The following is an 18,996-nucleotide window of genomic DNA, read 5'->3' as shown; positions in this document are numbered from 1 at the left end:
TGTGTGTGTGTGTGTATACACACACACACACACACACACACACACACACATATATATATATATATATATATATATATTAGGGTTGTGCGAATGTTCGGTATACCGAAACCGAAATTGAAATTTTGCTACTTTCATTTTCGATTTCGGTAAGAATTTCATCTGTCGAAGTTCGTTTTTAGCGAAATATTTCGAGCCAAACGAAAGTTCAATAGCTTACCGAAGTTCGTTTGTTCTAGTTGAAAAAGAACTCGTAATTTAATAAAAATGTACAGTAGAATCCCGGCACAATAACGTACCTTATTATAACGTATATTTCACTTTAACGTATTTTTTTTTAAGTCCCCACCAAAAATCGTATCTTCGCCATGCAAAACGGTTTCAGTTAAATTATCATATTTTCACTATAACGTATAAATTCTACTAGTAGCGTGGCATTACTACACCAAATTTTTCTTAAACTGGTAAATAAATTTTCAGCTAAATGATTAATGTAGTAGAACAAAGATACACAAATACCACCGCAACGTATTTTCTAACCTCTAAATTCTCAAAACAAAGTTAACAAACAGTTGCGCGCACTACCATGGATTATACTGTACGTAGTATGCGACGTGAGCAACACAACACCATTCGATACATCGAAAGACAGCAGTTTGAGAGAAGTATTCATTATTTAGACAAAAGTGTTACGCTACGCAAAAAATACTGTTTGATTTCTGTGCCGGGATTGTTTATTGTTATTGTTGAGTTTATTTTCAGGTTACGTTATTTAGACACCGCATTGTATTTGTGCTACAATATGAATGATCCTGGAGATAAAAAGAAACGAAAGCAATTCACGCTTAAGGAAAAAGTGGATATACTCAGAGAACTAGACAAGGGGAAAAAGCAAGTCGCAGTTGTGAATACATATGGCATAGCGGCTCTCCTGTAGCTATTTTTTTAATATATTTTTTTCTCTTTGTAAAGATATGTATGTTTCAGTACTAAGTACAAAAACTGAAGGTCCCTGTAAGTACTTAGCACTGAGATTCTACAGTAATGTCTTTATATGATTTGCATGTTATTACTAATAACGTAATAACATATGCAAATCATATAAAGACATTATGTAATTAGAAAAAAGATTTCCATTAAGATTGATTTACGTGGTGATGAAAAAAAAAACGTTAATGAAAATACGGTAAAATCATAATTTGAACAAACATGGCAGATAAAGTAAACAAAATTCAAACGTGATTACAGTAGGCCTAGGTATCAAAACAAAATCATGCAAAATTTGAAAAATTACCTGATTCATTTGCTTTCAAACAGTAGTGTAGGTACTATATTCGTAAAACATACATTCCAGAACTGTTAGTACACTATTTAGTATTTACTGTATACACATAAACAAAGAACGTACCTACTTTTATTTGCGCATGGCCAGACAAAAAAATTGTCGTCGGCTTTATTTAAATTGTACATACTCTGTCTGGCATATAAAATCCTCATAATATACAGCCAATTAGACAAAAAGGTCAACAAGTCACTGCGTGTAATGACCACTTGGAAGCCACCATTTATGTTTTGTTTTGACCATGTCCCTTTGCCTGGTCTACAGCTTCCTGAGCAAGCCATGTGTGACAGTGGTGCAAGATGGTGGCCGTTCCGCAGTAGTCACGTGTTTTTTCATTAGTACCATGCACGCGATAAATATATTATCATAGACTGCGACATTGTGTACGACTGTAAAGAAAATAGTCTGTGCGCTGAAAGATGTGGATTGATTCTTGAAACTTACGAGTGACATGGGGCTGTGTTGTGTGGTCTAGGGCGAATGTTGATTATATTAAATAGTAATATTTATATATATACATCAAAAGACACCAAAATGATTTATGTAATAAAATGTATTACTGAAGAGCAAATTTTGGGGCACTTTTTTCTTTGTTAATTAAAAATTTTTGCTTAACTTTCGTTAAGAATATAATTATCTCATAGAAAAATTCATTTTCGTTTCAATTTCGTGAAACTTGATAAATTTTCTTTCACTTTCATTTCGTGTGGATGAAGTCACTTTCGCACATCCCTAATATATATACTATAAATATCACTATATATATTATATCCATATCTGTATGTATCTCTATATGTATTTTCATATATCTCTATATCTCTATATCACTATATATTTATCTATCTACATATAAATATAGCTGTATAATTCTCTATATCTCTTACACTTTATTTTTAACTCTTTATACATCTCAATCCTCTGACATGACTGCGGCTTAACTATCCTTATGCTAAGCGGGGATTCGCGTCGATAATGTACTGAGATTAATTTGTGGGCGCCACCGTGCAAGGGGCACGGACCCGGGAGAGACTTTTTCAGGGCCGTGACGTCACCCATGTGAGGCATGATTTTAACCCCCCTAAAGCCAATCCTAGTACTCGCCACTGGTCCACTCTCAGCGTCGGGTATGCTCTTCACCTACGCAATGGGCTCTTACGGCGTCCCACACGCCGTCTCACTCAGGATGTTGAAATAAACAAATACAAATAAAGTCGTATGCCCTGGTTTATTAGTTGCTACTTCACCTACACCTTTGGTTATATCACACAACGCCTGCGGCACGAATCGGTTCACGTGGTGCGACCTGACCACGTGGTCACAATCAACAATTAGGTAATTAGCATAAAAACGTACCTTAGTGGTCACTCATACAATTATTAAAACAGTCCCCCCCGACCGAGAGAAGCCCCGAGGAATTACAAACGAAAGATTTAAGATGATTAAGATTTAACAGAATTACTTAGTAGTGCAGGCAAGCGGTGAGGTCCCCGGGGTGCTGATGCATCTGCTCCCGGTCGGTGCTGGCGAAGGACTGGGATGAGCTCAGGGCTCTGCTATCCTAACATGGCATTTTCGTGCCGAACCAATTACTGTTATACCTATTTACGATTACGTGCCACAGGAAGCTACAGATAAAAAACATGAAACACTCCTAATAATTATATTACACCTAATGCATGGTAAAAACTAATAACTAAAATTACAACAATTTATTATTAATGATAACCAGTCCGGCTTCGGCGGACTTCGGTTCGCCTCGTGCATGTTTGGTACGTCTTTTCATTGTTTATGCCTTAATTAAATATTAATCACTCAAAGTACATAAAACACTCCCGGCCGATCTGCCATCACACGCCACTTGGGGAAAAATAAGCAAAAAGAGAATTACAATGTTTATCTCTAGTTAAAGGGGTGTGGTGCACTGCTGCTACAGCGCCCTCTTGACGTCCGTGGCGCGCTATTCAAACACAACCACTGGACTACGTACTCAAGACGGAGCGGCTGCCAGTGAGGGAAGTGGGACGGGGGTGAGGGGAAAGGTGGCGGAGGCTGACCAGGCTTCTGGGGCGCAGGCCCGGTTGATGTCACCTCTATGTATAAATATTTATATTTCTCATAATCTATTTTTATCACTCTATACATCTCTTTAGCTCTATACTTCTCTGTGTATCTATATATCTATATCCCTCTCCATCACACTGCATTTCTTTATCAATCTCTCTATTTAACGTGTTTTATCGCATAATCGTGGCGCCGTATTTTAGAACATCAAATTTTGGAGAAAAACATTTCTTGCATAAACGTCGCATGATGTTTTTAGATTCAGTGCGCTTTGTGTAGGTAGTTTTCCCGTATAAAACAATGTAATGTAAAGTTGAAATCTAATACTATTCATTTGGATATTACCGCTTAATTATTTAATTAATAGAAATACGAAGTTGTCTGAAGTGTAAATTTTCTTTTGAAGACGTTTTCAAATGTTATAACCTTTATCGTTTTGTCTTCGTCGCTGCTGTGTATTGCTTATAAAAATGTAGCCAGCACTAGTTGACCATTTATGTTTCGTTATTTTGATTCCCGTATAGAGCCGCGCACGTAGTCGAATATCGATACAGATAGCTCACCAACTGCATGCAACACGCGCGCTCCATCTAGTTCCGAGTTAACTACATTTGATAGTCCGTGCTTTCTCGTAGTGTGTACTACGACGATAGTTATGCATTTTGATTCACGTTCGCGTCACAGTTTTGGTTTTTATATTTAAATTTGAACAAAATGTTTTTGTTTAAATTGTTTGGCGTGCCTTTTTATACTCTACTTTTTAAATAAAAGTACTTTCCATACATAGGTTTTGGTTTTACGAATAACTTTACCTAAATAAAATGTTTTTTTCACATAAATATTGCACCATTACTTTTCAAACATTATTTTAGTATAAAATGTGTGAAAATTATACGATAAAACACCGTATATCTCTCTATCTCACTCTGTCACTTTCTCTCACTTTCTCTATGTCCCTCTCTATTTATCTCTCTATTTCTCTCTCGACTTGCACGCCACCCTTATTATTTGAACAATAGAAAAGAGAAACTGACATAAAGTACTTACTGGTAATTTGCTCATACTACTCACACGCCACCTTAATTTTTGTTTTAAGGGTTGGTATTATCGAAATCTCACCTGAACAGAGACCTTCCTCATGTTTTAAACATGGAGGTAAGAAGTAAGAGAGTTGGTGTATACAATCTTTGCAATTTTAAAACTTAAAGTCAAAATGAAAATGACATCTAACTCATTTTTTTTGCTTCTGCATAGCATAACAATTTTTGGTTATAATGAAGTTCAACCCTAATTTCTTGGAAATGTGTTGGTATTATGTTTCTTTAGCAATATTCACTACATGATGGCATATTTACGATTCTTCTTAGCGAGCTCTTTTCAAGCTCTAAAAATTTATAGCATATTAGCGTTTATACAGCTACTTTATCAGGTACTTCATAACAACAACCATTCCATTGACTAACACCTCCATGGTTTCAAAGGTCAAGCATACAAAATTTCATAGAGCTCGTATGAACGGTGAGTTATCAATGCAATGACAAAATGTTATCAAGAATAAATAAATTCTGCTTTAAGAATTGGTTTTATCAGAATCTCAACTAGACAGTAAGTAATTACCATTACACCTATCCCTCACTTAGCACGACTAATTCGTTCCTAAAATTGCTCGTGTTATTTGAAATCGCGTATTCTGAAGCATTAGTTTCCATAAATAGCAAGGCTAATTTATTTAATGTATTCCAAAATTGTGTAGGAAAATATACTTGACGTAATATAAATGCGTAGAATAACAATCAAATATAAATATGACACACCATTAAACTATGTATGCCTCCCATCGCACTTTGTATTATTACCAAAACGACACCGCGTAACGGGAGATATGTGGTTATGTACTTTGTCATCAGTCAGCTGGCTGAGCTGGCTGACCTGTCCGCCCGGGTGTGACCTTCAACTTACGTCGCGTACCTTTCCAAACCTTTTACTGACAGTGAAACCGTTATTAACTGCCCGGATAATTACATTTTATTTTTCAAAAATTTAAGTGCTTATTCGCATATTACCACCTTTTTCACATACATGGCAACATTCATTTAACAACCTTTTCCCATCTGTTAACTTATGTTCCGGTATCTAATGTCAAATATAATCCCGCTAGTACAACCAACAGCTTTAGACTTATATAAACTCTTGATAAGTGTCCTTATTTAGTACGATTGTGCGCACAGTTGACGTGCTTAAAAATAAAGTACGACCACCATAAGTGTGGCCTTCATGAAATTCTGTGTGCCATAATACTTCTAGTTTTGTCTCAAATACTTGAACACGATGCATTATGAGTGATCAAGCACGTAGGGTTACCAGTACCTGAATGGGCAGACGTTGCTTTTATTTGAGTGAATTCCCTGCCCTGGCTAGACTGAGTTCACAGCCCGGTTTGTGGCCAGGCGACAACGATATGGCGCGGCGGCATACGTGTGGACGTAAAACCATTTGGTCCTTTACACTCCATAGCCGCAATTTAACTTGCCATGGCTGATGTTTGTACAACAGCCGATAGTGTAGTCAGACCTGCGCGCGCATCTCTTCCCCCCTAGTTTGGCTAACTGTATCCCACAGCACATCTGTTGTTTACAGAAGTTGAAACAGACTTCGAGGCATCGTGCCCCACTTTTTTTTTTTGCCTGCGGATATTTCGTGTTAACTGAAATTTACAGACGTGCTATTCAAGACTGGGGCAGTAAAATTAACATCGCGCTAAATGAATCCGCGCAATCTGAAGACGTGCTAAGTGAGGGATAGGTGTACAACGATTTTCCGTCCAATAGTCAAATGTTTCTTTCTCACTAATAATAGATATAGGATTTTTTTTTTTTCCAGTTTAAGATGTTGCCCATAAACTTATTTTCCCTTATAAAACAATATATTTTAAAGTTGAAAACCATTATTTGTTAGGATTATACTGGTTTCTTATTTAATTAACAGAAATATGTGTAAAGTTTCTTTCAAAAATGTTTTCAATCTTATAGTCTTCATCTGCAGCACATTCATATTTGGTTAAGTTGATTACTGTATAGAGTGCGCTAGCATGGTTCAATATCGATAGTGATAGCTCGTCGGTTGCATGCAACGCGCACACTCTTTATGGTGCTGAGTGAACAACATTTAATAGCCGCATTCTTTAGTGGTTACCGCATTTAATCGCATAATGTCCGCCATCGCATAATGTCCGCACATTTCTTTTTAAATACTTGAAATGGAATTTTTTTAAATCCGCATAAAGTCCGCACCAGACAAAGCAATCTTGGTCACCCCTGAAAGACACAGTAACGGGATGGAAAATTACCAACGCTGTCAACAATGCTTTGACCTTGAGTGTTCATTTCTCCGGAGCGGTCGCTGAGAGGGTTTTGTAGCGTGGTGAAACCATCCGGACTCAGAAACTTGCACTCCACTGCGCAGCTGCCTGCGACGTCACGCGAGTTGCAAGGGGATGGGCTATATATAGCAAAAGCCAGTACACGTCAACTCACACTACGTCACAAAGTAGGGGAGGTAGCGGAGAAGTGGTGGGGGTACATGCGCATGGTTTTTTTAAACACACAGTGGGCAAGGGACAGGGAGGGAGGCTCGCCGGTGCCGGTTAATGCAGACATTAGACGTCTGCCCCGTGACGTCAGTGGCCATCTCAATGAAAGATTAAAAAAATATCTTTTCACCCAAAGCGTTTATTTTGTGTAGGCTGGCTGCGGCTTCTGAACGTAAGAGCGCACACGTGAGTGAGAGAAGAAAAAAAAAATGAGTGGCGTCTTCCACTAATCGCCGGCACCCAATTATCTCGACACCTGTCACGTTTCTCACATCCGCTGCGGAGGGTCGCCAGTCACCAGCGCTCTGCTAGTAAACTAATTATGAGAGAACAATTTTTTTACTCTACACAAAACGTAAAATTTTGAGGTAAATAATTTTTTTTTATCCGACTTCACCTCATAATGTCCGCACCCCATTTTTTTTGGTCAAAAATGTAGCCAAATTACTGCGGACATTATGCGAGTAAATACGGTAGTCTGTACTACAAGGATGGAAGGCGAGACTTCACCAATAATTAAATTATGCTAAAGGTTTGTTTTATCAAAATCTCACCTAGGCAGTGACCTTCCCCTTGTTTCTTAGATCACGTGTGCAAAGTTTCAACTCAATCGGATGAACGATGTGTGGACGTATAGAAGATGAACACACAATCGTTCATTTTTATATATAAGAAGAAAGATGACCAATTGTTTTGTTGGATATAACATTGTCTATACATAATTTTAGTCATCTGCGAGTACTCGAATTTAACGAGTCGAGTTTTTGTGTAAAACTCGAACTCGAAATCAAAACTCGAAAAATCGAGTCGAGTTTTTTCCCCCTCCACTTGCAAAGGTTATGTTTATTGTTTACTTATAAGATGCCAAGATCTCAAAGAAAACATATTTACTAAAGGTCTGCGAGTACTCGAAAATCGAGCTCGAGCCGAGTACTTGCCTTAAGCTCGAGCTCGGCTCCAAAAAATTTTTAGGCTCGAAAATTTCAAGCTTCAACAGCAGCATGTTATTTGGCCGGAAAGCATTGTGACAGTGTTTTACTATTTACGGAAAAAATACAGTAAAACTCGCTTACGTGGTCCCGCATGGTAGGTTTTTCCGTATAAAGCGTTTAAATTGTCCGGGGTCTCATCATTTACGCAATTAAATGTGTGATATAAAGTCCCGTTTCAAATTTTTCTGAAAGTTCCTGCCTTAGTAATGGCGCACGTAAATATGAAGAAAAGACAAATGAGCAACAACTTACGAAGAAATATGGATGATGTACCATAAGTGCAGTACAAACCCAATAGTTATCGTAAGATAATTACCATAAAAAGAACTAAAGATTCTTTGTAGATACCATAATTACTATACAGAAGCATGATAGCTACCATATGTGCACTATAGTTACCGTAACAATCGAGATGTAAATTTACCGTGATGGTAATGTATTTATTTATGACATTAAAATTAAAGAACATTATTAAAAAAAAAAGGATGTTAAATTTTGATATGTACGGTTGGCACATGTTGCTAAGAAATAATGCCATCTGAAAGAATGCAGTACTACTACGAAAAGTGAAAAGGGTACTCTTGGATTTTTAGGTTAGGGCAGTCTTTTTCGTTTTTCAGTAATATTGGCCGAAAATTAACAAGCGTATCGGAAGTCGGCAGAAATGCAGATTCAATTAAATATTGGCAAAATTGGCTTCTTCAGTACAGCTCTACATCTGATGACAAGAGTAAACATATTTCAGACTTCAGGATATTGAAAAAGACCTTAATTTCCATGTAAGTTTATTGTGTGTGTGTTTTTTTTTTGCAAGTGTAAATTGAATTAAGTAAAATGCTTCTATTTTTATTACTTTCAATTGATTAAACTTTAATGACAAATTACAGATATTTATGACACTAATTTTGAGGTTAAGCAATTTTACTAAAGCATTCCAGCCACACAGGTTGCCAGCGAGAGACGCTTCTCTTCTGCTGTAAACACCATCACCAATCGTAGAGCTAATTTAACTCCTGAACGTGCAGAACAAATTATTTTTCTGCATGATAGATTAAAGAACAGAATTTAATACTCTATGACAATCTCTCTCAGAATTTTTGTGCCGAAAAGTGGAAATGTTGAAACAATGTGAATTTACTTTTCAAACAACATGATTTTTTGTTGAAGCTCAGTAAGGACTCCAGAAAAATTGACAAGGATGAAATTATTCCAAAGATATGTTACATTTACACAAACATATACTTGTAAACTGTGGTTATGTTAGTTGGATGATATCAGTTACTAATGAACCAATGTAAACAGGTTAGATTCAATGGCAAAAATGTTTTTTTTCCTAGCAGTGCAAAATGTAAATGCACACTGTAAATAGTTACCCAAAATTAATAAGCCCACTTCAATTTAATACTTTATTCAAACACTATACTAAGTTTAAGGTAAAAATAATTTCCCAAAAGTTTAACTGTACCACAAAAGCTCAAGCTCGAGCTCGAGCTTGGCTCGAAGTAAAATTCTTAGGCTCGCAACCTCTAATGTAGGCCTATCTATTTAGTAGGCTAACAATGATAATGGTTTCTTTTTTTATTTCCATATTTTTCTCAAAAGTTTTCACATTTTATTACTCCATCACAGTAAATTTATGTGCAATAAACTTAAAAAATAAAAAAAACTCGAACGTGACTCGATACTCGCGAGTATTTTAGCAAACTCGCTCGAGCTCGACGTGAAAATTCTCTGCTCGCAGACCCCTACATAATTTACTATATTATTACATTTCATAACATTGTCATATAAGTAACTGTTATAGAAATTTTATGTATAGGCCATACATGGGCATATATCCCAAGGGAGGGGCAGAAGTTACCCCCCCCCCCCCCTCGGAATATAACAGCCCCTCACTGAGCTTGCAAAATCATAACTGTGAATGGGAATGATAAACATAATCCTGGACCCCCCCCCCCCCCCACCACCAAAAAAAAAACCTATATATTCGCCCCTAGCATCATTTATATGCTACTTTAAATTTTGAAAATTATTATAATTTAAAAAAAAGGATGAAAGCTTAAATATAAAATGAGTTTTGAAATTTATTTTTACACTTTACATACAGTATTGCATAGTTGTGAGTTTTATTATAGAAAACTATTAAATAATAGACAAACCATTAAATAAAAAAAAAACACAGATAGCTTACAAATGCTGGTCCACTCCCTGACACAGCTGAGACAGCATTCATCAGTGATTCTGGAATCATTTCACATCTTCCACCAGCAGAAAATATCTGATGAGTGATTTTCACATCTTCATCTGTTGCTGAAATACTGCGACAGAAGGCTGTAACCACAAAAATGAATGTTTTATAAACCATAATAAATTTTGTATGGTATTTTAACAATGATTTTTTTCGTTTCTTTAATGAAATTTTTTTTGTAATACAGTAGAACCTTGATTAACAGGGGTAATAGGGGGAAGGTCAGCACAGATAACCGAAAATCACGGATAACTAAATTAAAATTTGTTTGTACAATACTTATACAGCAAAATTCATAAAATTTATACAAAACAAATGTACAAGTATTACTGACACTAATTATTAATTTTTAAAAATATATATGAATTAAATTAATTGTAATGACCTAAACGACACAGTTTCAATGAAAAATATGAATTATATTTACAATTTGATATACTTATGTACGGGCAATTTAACAAATAACTTGCCTTGAATCAACAAACCAATCAGGAAATATGTACATAAGCATGTACTATTTACATTTTAGTAAAGTAGTCTTTTACAAATTATTGTTTTTTACCTTTGTAAACAACCAAAACTTATCTCTTTTTATTTTCCTTAAAGTTATAATATGGTGGAAATCAAAATCTTCCTGCTCAAAGAAGGTTGTATGTGTGTTTGTCCACTGCCTCCATTGCTTGAAGTTGTTTGATTTTTTCTCCGGGTGTTTCATCTTCATTATCATCCGATAAATTTTCCGAAATGTGGAAGGAATGTCTTGTTTGAGACTAGGATATCCGTGCCTTGAAGCGGTTCATAACCTAGTTCATTCTTATCTCTAAGTAGCAACTCTCTCATATCTTGTCTGTCAACATCGGCGAATGCGACATCTGAACCCACAATCCAAGCACATTGGCTCACTTCATCTTCTTTGGCCTCCACAGACTCGTCACGTTCATCCTGCAAAATTTTCTTCAAGAAACTTCTAAAGTTTATAAAGAAAAGTCGTTCCATGTCTGATAGAAAGAGAATTTTGCATCTTTGATTGTCCATAATTTGAGAGATTCACTCATGGAACCGAACTTGTCTTCTAGAATAAATCTTAAAGAATTATTTTCTGTAAAGCAGTTTTATGCATTCTATTACCCTCTGGTCCATTGGCTGGATCAATGAAGTGATGCTTGGAGGTAGGTAATGGATGAAGATTTGCCCATCTTCACTAATTAATGTTCATTACGAAGGATGGGAGGGTGCATTGTCCAGCACAAGGACGGCTTTTGGAGCAAGACCTTTAGCAATTAAATGTTAGCGGACATGTGGGACAAATTTTTCAAAAAACTATGTTTTAAAAATTGTTTGATTCATCCACGCTTTTGGGTGGTTATAATATTCACTGGGTCAATGGCCAATCTTGGTGCCTTTATAAGACCGTGGTATTTTTGCTCGCCCAATGATTGCTAATTTAAGCTTGTGGGTTCCATCAGCATTTGCACAAACCAGGAAGGTTACGCATTATTTCCTTGATTTATGCCCCGGGACTGATCTGTCAGACTGGGCTGCTAATGTTTAAGAGGGCATCATTTTCCCAAATAAACCTGATTTGTCTGCATCATAGATCTGTTCAGAGGATAAACTAAACTTTTGTAACATGTCCTTAAAGCTGTACGAATATTTTATCTGCACATAAATTGCCACTCTGTGATTAATACTGAATATGTAATTGCCTAATGCCATTTCTGCTTTCAAAATTGGACAACCACCCTTGAGAGGCAGAGAACTGTTCCTTGATATTTAATTTTTCATGAAACCCACATAGCTTTTTCGCTTACCATAGGTCCAAATACAGGACATCCTTCTGCTCATTTCTGGTTAATCCACTCGTAAAGACCTCCATCAAAGTCAACAATTGTTGTTGTTTTCAATGTTTTTCTCTTTGTTGTGCCAGATTCACTTGATGTAACAAATTTTAAATATCACTTTTCCTTTTCACCAAATCCCACAAAGTTTGCTCACCGATTCCGTATTTCATTGAAAGTTTCTTTACACTTTCCCCGTTGACAATGCGTTGATAATCGCCACTTTTTGTTCAAGAGTGAGAATGACACACTTTCGTTGGAAGCCATCCTCACAGTAGCAAAGCTAAATTGAGGTTGACTGCTGAAACTGCGAGGTTTTAGAGTGCGAGGGTCAAGGAAGGTTCTAGAGTGTGAACGTGCCAACTTCCACGAAGGGCAGGAAGCAATTCTAGGAAGGAAGGGCATTTGTTCTGTACTTGTAATCCAGCTTAATGCACACTAGTATTTCTTCTCAGTGGCATTTCTAGTGGTTTCTTTGTCTGCTCATTTCTACTTTTAATTTGTAGTTTTTAGTTTTACACCTTTTTTGTCCCTTCCCTAATGAATTAGACTTCGCAGGCTTGGTCCCCCCCCCCCCCCCGGCAAATGTTTAATTTTTAATTGAGAACCCGGTTAACCAAATGCCCGGTTAATGGAGTCACGGATAAATGAGGTTCTACTGTAATACAAACTGTTATTTAAAACTTTTCTTTTACTTATTTTATGGAATATTCTTTAAGAAATATTTAAACTGAGGAGTGCATTTTATGAAGACAAATACCAGTCACCTTAATATTTTCTTTTACATTATTTTATGGTCACAGATTTTTTGGGATTCCAAATTGTTCAGGTGATTTTACTATTTTTAGTTTAAAGCATCTCAAATAATTATTATTTATCATTATTAATTATTAATAATAATTAATTTTTCTGGCAGTTAAACAAAATGTTACCACTAAAAGTTTGGGGCATTATTATGTATTTGGATCGTATAAAGCAAGAGAATTTAATCAAAATCTATACTAAAGTTATGCCTAATATTAAAGATTTTTAAATATTCCACATTGATTAACAATCCAAACATATTGTTACGGCGACATGCAACTTAAAACAATAAACCTTATGAAGCACAAGACTACCAAATTAAAAGTTACTTATCTTAGGAATAAACCTCATTCAAATAAAAGTACAAAATATTATTGCGGTACTTAAAAGTTTTTAATCAGGCATTCAGCCAACATATTATTCTTTTTGTTTCACAGTACATGTATAAAATAAAGATTTTATGAGGGGTGTCAATTACTAAACTTTCTTTCCATCCACTCACCTGAACATCCTTCCTGAACCATCATTGGCGTATTAGGCATTGCTCGAATAACTCGAGGTCGAATAACAATCTTCTTCAATTTCTGCACCACGACAAAAACGAGAATCCATTAAAGATGTACTGTAACTCTTTTTCATAAAATGAAGAAACTCTCAACAACATAAACTGAGTTCTTACTTCTTCAAGGGTGTCAATCCTAATGCCTCCCAGAACAGAAATGAAAAGTTTAGTATTGGGCAGCCAGTCACCAAGAGAGTCGCTGGTTTCTGCCAGGGCTGCATCAAGGTACTGTGGCTTCATCGCTAGTATAATTACATCAGCGTTCTTCACCACAAAACCTTTAAACAGAAAATCAAACCAATCAAAAGAAAACTCTTTAATCACGTGTTCACTAAATATTCATCTAAATTGAAGCCTTCAATTAAAAGTGCACAAATTTTTAACTTACCAGCTTAAAATTTAGAAATGTAATGAAAACAAAATCTTGAATATTTACGTGCGACTGTTGCAAAGGCAAGAGAATTAAACGTAACACTAGTTTTCTACAATTTTTTTTTAAAGAGATTTGAAATTTTACTGTAAACTGCTAAAAAGTGAATGGAAATGGATATGTAATTTTAATGAGCATGTAATGGGACAACGAAAAGTGATTAAAAATTTGCAAGAGTAAAATCAAGATGGAGCGTGAATTGAGTTTTACTAAGTTTATTCCTAAATATTGCTATCAAAAAGTGGATAGAATTTATATTTTATTTTTGGAACAAATTGTGTAACATGTGACTTTCAACATATTTTTGTATTTTCTTTATTTATTTTCATACACTAGCCACACACATTCACAGCTCTTGTCCGCTATCATGCCTACTGCCTAATCTCTCTACAGTCCTGCCAACTTGGCCCTCCTTACAGTCTTTCTGCACAGTCACATTCCCTACACTTATATACTACACTCCATCTTCTCTTAAAACTTTAACAACACAGTACAACACTAATACCAGCAACTCCAATGCAGAACTCACACCTTACCATGTCAAATACCCTACTTATAAATCAAGCCTATCTGGAGCCTTGACCATCCTGCCAGAACGCCTGACTACACCCCTTTTAGGTAGCTCGTTGGAGAATCCTTGGTAAGGTGGAGCAGGTGTGCAACCAGTACCCCATCCTCGGAAGGGCGAAGCAGGCGTACTGCTATCCCTACTACTTGACCTCCTTTCTCTAGTGGGCGAGCTGCTACCACTTCTCTCACTGCTCCCTATCTTCTCGAATACACTACTGTGAGGAGGAGAGAGTTTTATCCCAGTACCACAAGTCCCCGCCAAGTCTATTGTGGGAGGGCCAACCGGGCCTCTAGCTGACGGAGACCCAGGATGACGCTCCTCGGTCAATTGTGACTTCCGCAGTTGGTCTACATGAACCACTCTCCGGCGCTGTTCTCTATCCTGCAACACTAGGTATGTCATGGGACTTAAGATTTTCACCACCCGACCTGGAAACCATTTTTGTCCCTTTGCTTTTACACCTTGTACCCAGACCTTTTCCCCTGACACAAAGAGTGGTACTGGATGTCGAGATCCCTGTCTACTCTGTTGCCTTTTTGTCTCCTTTGCCGCCGTTTTCCTGTGTGGTTTTAACATTGTAAGCAGTGTGCGAGGTTTATGTTTGAACATGATTTCTGCAGGACTCTGCTTGGTTACGGAACATGGAGTATTCCGATATGCTAATAGAAAATTTTGCAATCTGTGTTGCATGTCAACTATTTGACTGCATTTTTTGTTGTCGATGACCTGTTTTTTTAAGTTTTGTTTACGGGTTTGCACTGCCCTTTCGGCTAACCCGTTAGATTGTGGGTGGTACGGTGGACTTTTCATTTCCCGAATGCCATTTGCTCAACAAAAGTTACTAAATTCTCCCCAATTAAACAGTGGCCCATTGTCAGACACTAGAGTCAATGGTATTCCAAAAATGGCGAAGCAAGATCGTAGCCTTTCAATGACACAAATTGCAGTTGTTTTCTGCATTACCCAAGCTTCAATCCACTTGGAAAACTGATCACACAAAATCAGCATTGTTACTCCATGTTCCAGAAAATCCATGTGGATCCTCTCCCATACCTCAGAAGTGTCAGGCCACATCACTGTTGGAATATCATTCCTCACATTCATCACACTCTGACAAGCTTCACATCTCTCCACTGTTTGTTTTATGTCATCGTCTAAAGTGGGCCACCATACCATAGAACGAGCCAGCATTTTCATCCGTACAATACCTGGGTGTTCGGCATGTAGGAGTTTCATAACTTCGTGTTGAAGCCCGAATGGGATAACAACTCAATCACCCCAGGTTAAACATCCCTCTTGACAGGCTAACTCCAGCCTCCTACGAAAAAAGGGCTTCATGTTTATGTCAAAAACGCTATTAGGACAACCTGATCTTGTTGCATTCAATACTCTGGACAGTACTGGGTTAACTTTTGTGGCTTCTGCCACTGCCTGCGCATCAACTGGGCTAGTCAAGTTTACACTGAACGAATACACCCCTTCCTCTGCTGCATTCAACACTGGCAAACGGGACAGGGCATCCGCATTTGCCATCAGAGACCCCCTTCTATACTCTATCACATAGTTATACGATGATAGTATGACCGCCCATCGCTGTAATCTAGTATTGGCTAATGTAGGGATCCCCTGCTCATGACCCAAAAGCCTTCGTAAAGGTTGGTGGTCTGTGAGCAACGTAAATTTCTGTCCATACAAATATTTGTGAAATCATTTTACGGCAAATATAATGGCCAATGCCTCTCTATCTACTTGGGAGTAATTTTCCTCTGCCTTGGATAAGGTGCTGGAAGCAAAGACTACTGGTTTTTCTTCTCCGTTTACCCGGTGACTCAAGACTGCTCCTACTCCGTAAGGTGAGGCATCACAAGCCACTACTATCAATAGGGTCGGATCAAAGTGCGTTAGCAATGTTGCAGATGTTAGTGCTTGTTTGGACCACTCAAATGCTGTTTGACACTCCTCAGTCCAATTCCATACCCTGTTTGATTGTGTCAGCTCGTAGAGGGGTTTTAGCTTACTTGACAACATTGGGAAGAATTTGTGGTAGAATTGTATCAGTCCTAGAAATGATCTTAGCTGCTCTACATTTTTAGGCACCGCTACCCTTTCCACCGCCTCAACCTTCTGAGGGGTTGGATGCACACCATCTTTGTCCAATCTATGCCCTAAATATTCTACTGATTCCTTAAAGAACTGGCACTGAGACATAATGACCTTAATGTTAAAGCTACTGATACGCTCTTAACACTTGTTCTACCTTATGTTTACAATCTTCATATGACTTACCTATAATCAAGACATCATCAATATAACACAACACCCCCTCCAACCCTTGTAACACCCAATCCATCACAGACTGGAAGATTGCAGGTGCACTTGCAACACCATATGGTATACGAGTCCATTGAAAGAGACCCAGGTGTGTGTTTATTGTGAGGTATTTCCTAGATTCCTGCCCAACTTCTAGTTGCTGATAGGCATTACCTACTGAGGTCCAGCACAGTAAAGATCTGTCCTCCAGCCAACTTTGCAAAAACATCATCTAGCCTTGGCAGTGGATATGAATCTACATTTAAAACTTTGTTTAATGACACCTTGCAATCAACACACAGCCTAAAAGCCCCAGATTTCTTTCTCACCATTACAATTGGACTCGCCCACTCACTGTGTTTCACTGGCACAATTTTTCCTAACTTCTGCAGGTCCCTCAGTTGGTCTTCCACTTGCTGTTTCAATGCATAAGGTACTGAGTAGGCTTTGTGAAAGACAGGTGTTACATCCTTCTTTAGCACTAGGTGCGCCTGGAACTGTTGTATAGCACTCGTCGACTTCTCTTCAAATATTACAGGAAACTTTTCTTGTAGTTCTTGTTCCCAGGACTTTGTTGTCAGCCCTTCAGTTTTGTTTACACTGGCACTGTTATTCGGAGGTATCAGTGCTTCCTCCCTAATGATCTTATCGGCACCCATACACAACTGTTTTCTTCAGTGGGGTAATATTTTATCTAGCCAGTCTCTACCTAAAAGTGGGGCCGTTTTTCGGTGTGATGCTGTCACTACAAGAGGCAAACTGTGCTGTTGTCCATTTTCTACCTACCACATTTACTTGGATTTTGCCTATACTTTCAAACAATCTCCAGTGACCGCTTTAAGTGTCAAGTCACAGAGCTGCAACTCGACTTTGGGAAATATAGCCTTATATATTGCTACTGACACAATGGACACACTTGCCCCACTATCGACTTCCATTTCTAACCTATGTTGATCGACCGGGACAACTACTGTGAGCGGATTATTCACAGCATTCATCTGCGCCCCTTTACCACGCACCTGTCTGTGCAGGTGTTTTATTACCACTGATCCCACTAATTCGTCACCGGAGCTGTCTGTTTCGAACACTTTATGAACTTGTTTACTCCGACATACACGGGCTATGTGTCTTTTTTTTCCACACTGGAAACAACTCCAATTTAATGCTGGGCACTGCTCATGTGCGTGTTCCCGACCACGTGAGCACCGCAATTTTTCTGTTGATTTTACCTGCCTCGTTGCCCTTGCCATGGCCTGAGGCATGGACGTTCAGTTGATAGATACCTCGTGCGTTGTTTTCGTCTGTACGTATCGTTGATAACTTGTTTACTGCATCTGCTGGTTGTAGTAGTTTCGTTTGTGAAGTAGCTAACTCCATGCTGAGTGCAATAGTACATGCCTTCTCGAAGTTGAGGTTCGGTTCAGTGAACAGTTTCCTTTGTGTAATGTCACAACTTAACCCACAAACAAGGCGATGACGCAGCGCATCGTTCAGAAACGTTCCAAAATTACATGGCTTTGCACACTTCTTAAGTTCCATGATGTTTTGCGACACCAATTCCATTGCCTGCTGGTCACGTTTGTGGAACTTATAGCGTTCAGCGATAATCATCCGCGCCGGCGAAAAATGGCGAGTCAGCACTTCCACTAATACAACGAACAACTTTGATGTCGGAGCTGCCGGGAAAAGCACATTTTTCAAAATTTCGTACGTTTTTGCACCTACCAAGGTGATGAACAACGGCACTTTGTCAGGGTCTTTTGTGTTGTTAACAAGAAAGAATTGTTCTAGTCGCTCTATGTATGACCCGAAATCTTCATTATCAGGATCAAATTCCCCGATGTGTCCTATCAACCCCATCGTTTCTGCTCTTTTTTTTTTTGATGTTTGTTTTTATCCTCGTCGCCAATTTTGTATTTTCTTTATTTATTTTCATACACTAGCCACACACATTCACAGCTCTTGTCCGCCATCATGCCTACTGCCTACTCTCTCTACAGTCCTGCCAACCTGGCCCTCCTTACAGTCTTTCTGCACAGTCACATTCCCTACACTTATACACTACACATATGTAAAGAGTTTTCATTTTTAAATGTCTGTTAAATGCTTAGGCAGTTGATTTATTCAAACCAAACAAGTAGGTATAATATAATATTAAATTACACCAAAACCTCTTACTCATTATGTTGCAGCAACTGAAGAAATATCCACGCTCTTTACCCCATTAGTGGATTCCCGTTGCTATTGGTCCT

General features: G+C 37.9%; 1 protein-coding gene across 1 annotated transcript in view; it reads right to left on the bottom strand.

Annotated features, from left to right (window-relative positions):
- The window catches only part of LOC134527105 (pyrroline-5-carboxylate reductase 3-like), a 99,102-nt gene that overhangs the window by 37,349 nt on the left and 42,757 nt on the right, over nucleotides 1–18,996 (bottom strand). The window contains exons 3-5 of the mRNA XM_063359456.1: nucleotides 13,551–13,711; nucleotides 13,374–13,455; nucleotides 10,173–10,312 (exon numbers count right to left, since the gene is read on the bottom strand). Of these exons, the coding sequence (XP_063215526.1) occupies nucleotides 10,173–10,312; nucleotides 13,374–13,455; nucleotides 13,551–13,711 (383 nt within the window). The remainder of the gene's footprint in view (nucleotides 1–10,172; nucleotides 10,313–13,373; nucleotides 13,456–13,550; nucleotides 13,712–18,996) is intronic.

This window comes from Bacillus rossius, chromosome 1 (genome assembly GCF_032445375.1).
Source record: "Bacillus rossius redtenbacheri isolate Brsri chromosome 1, Brsri_v3, whole genome shotgun sequence".
Taxonomy (NCBI): Eukaryota; Metazoa; Arthropoda; class Insecta; order Phasmatodea; family Bacillidae; genus Bacillus; species Bacillus rossius.
Note: the sequence above shows the minus strand (reverse complement) of the source record. Positions and strands in the feature narration are given on the sequence as shown.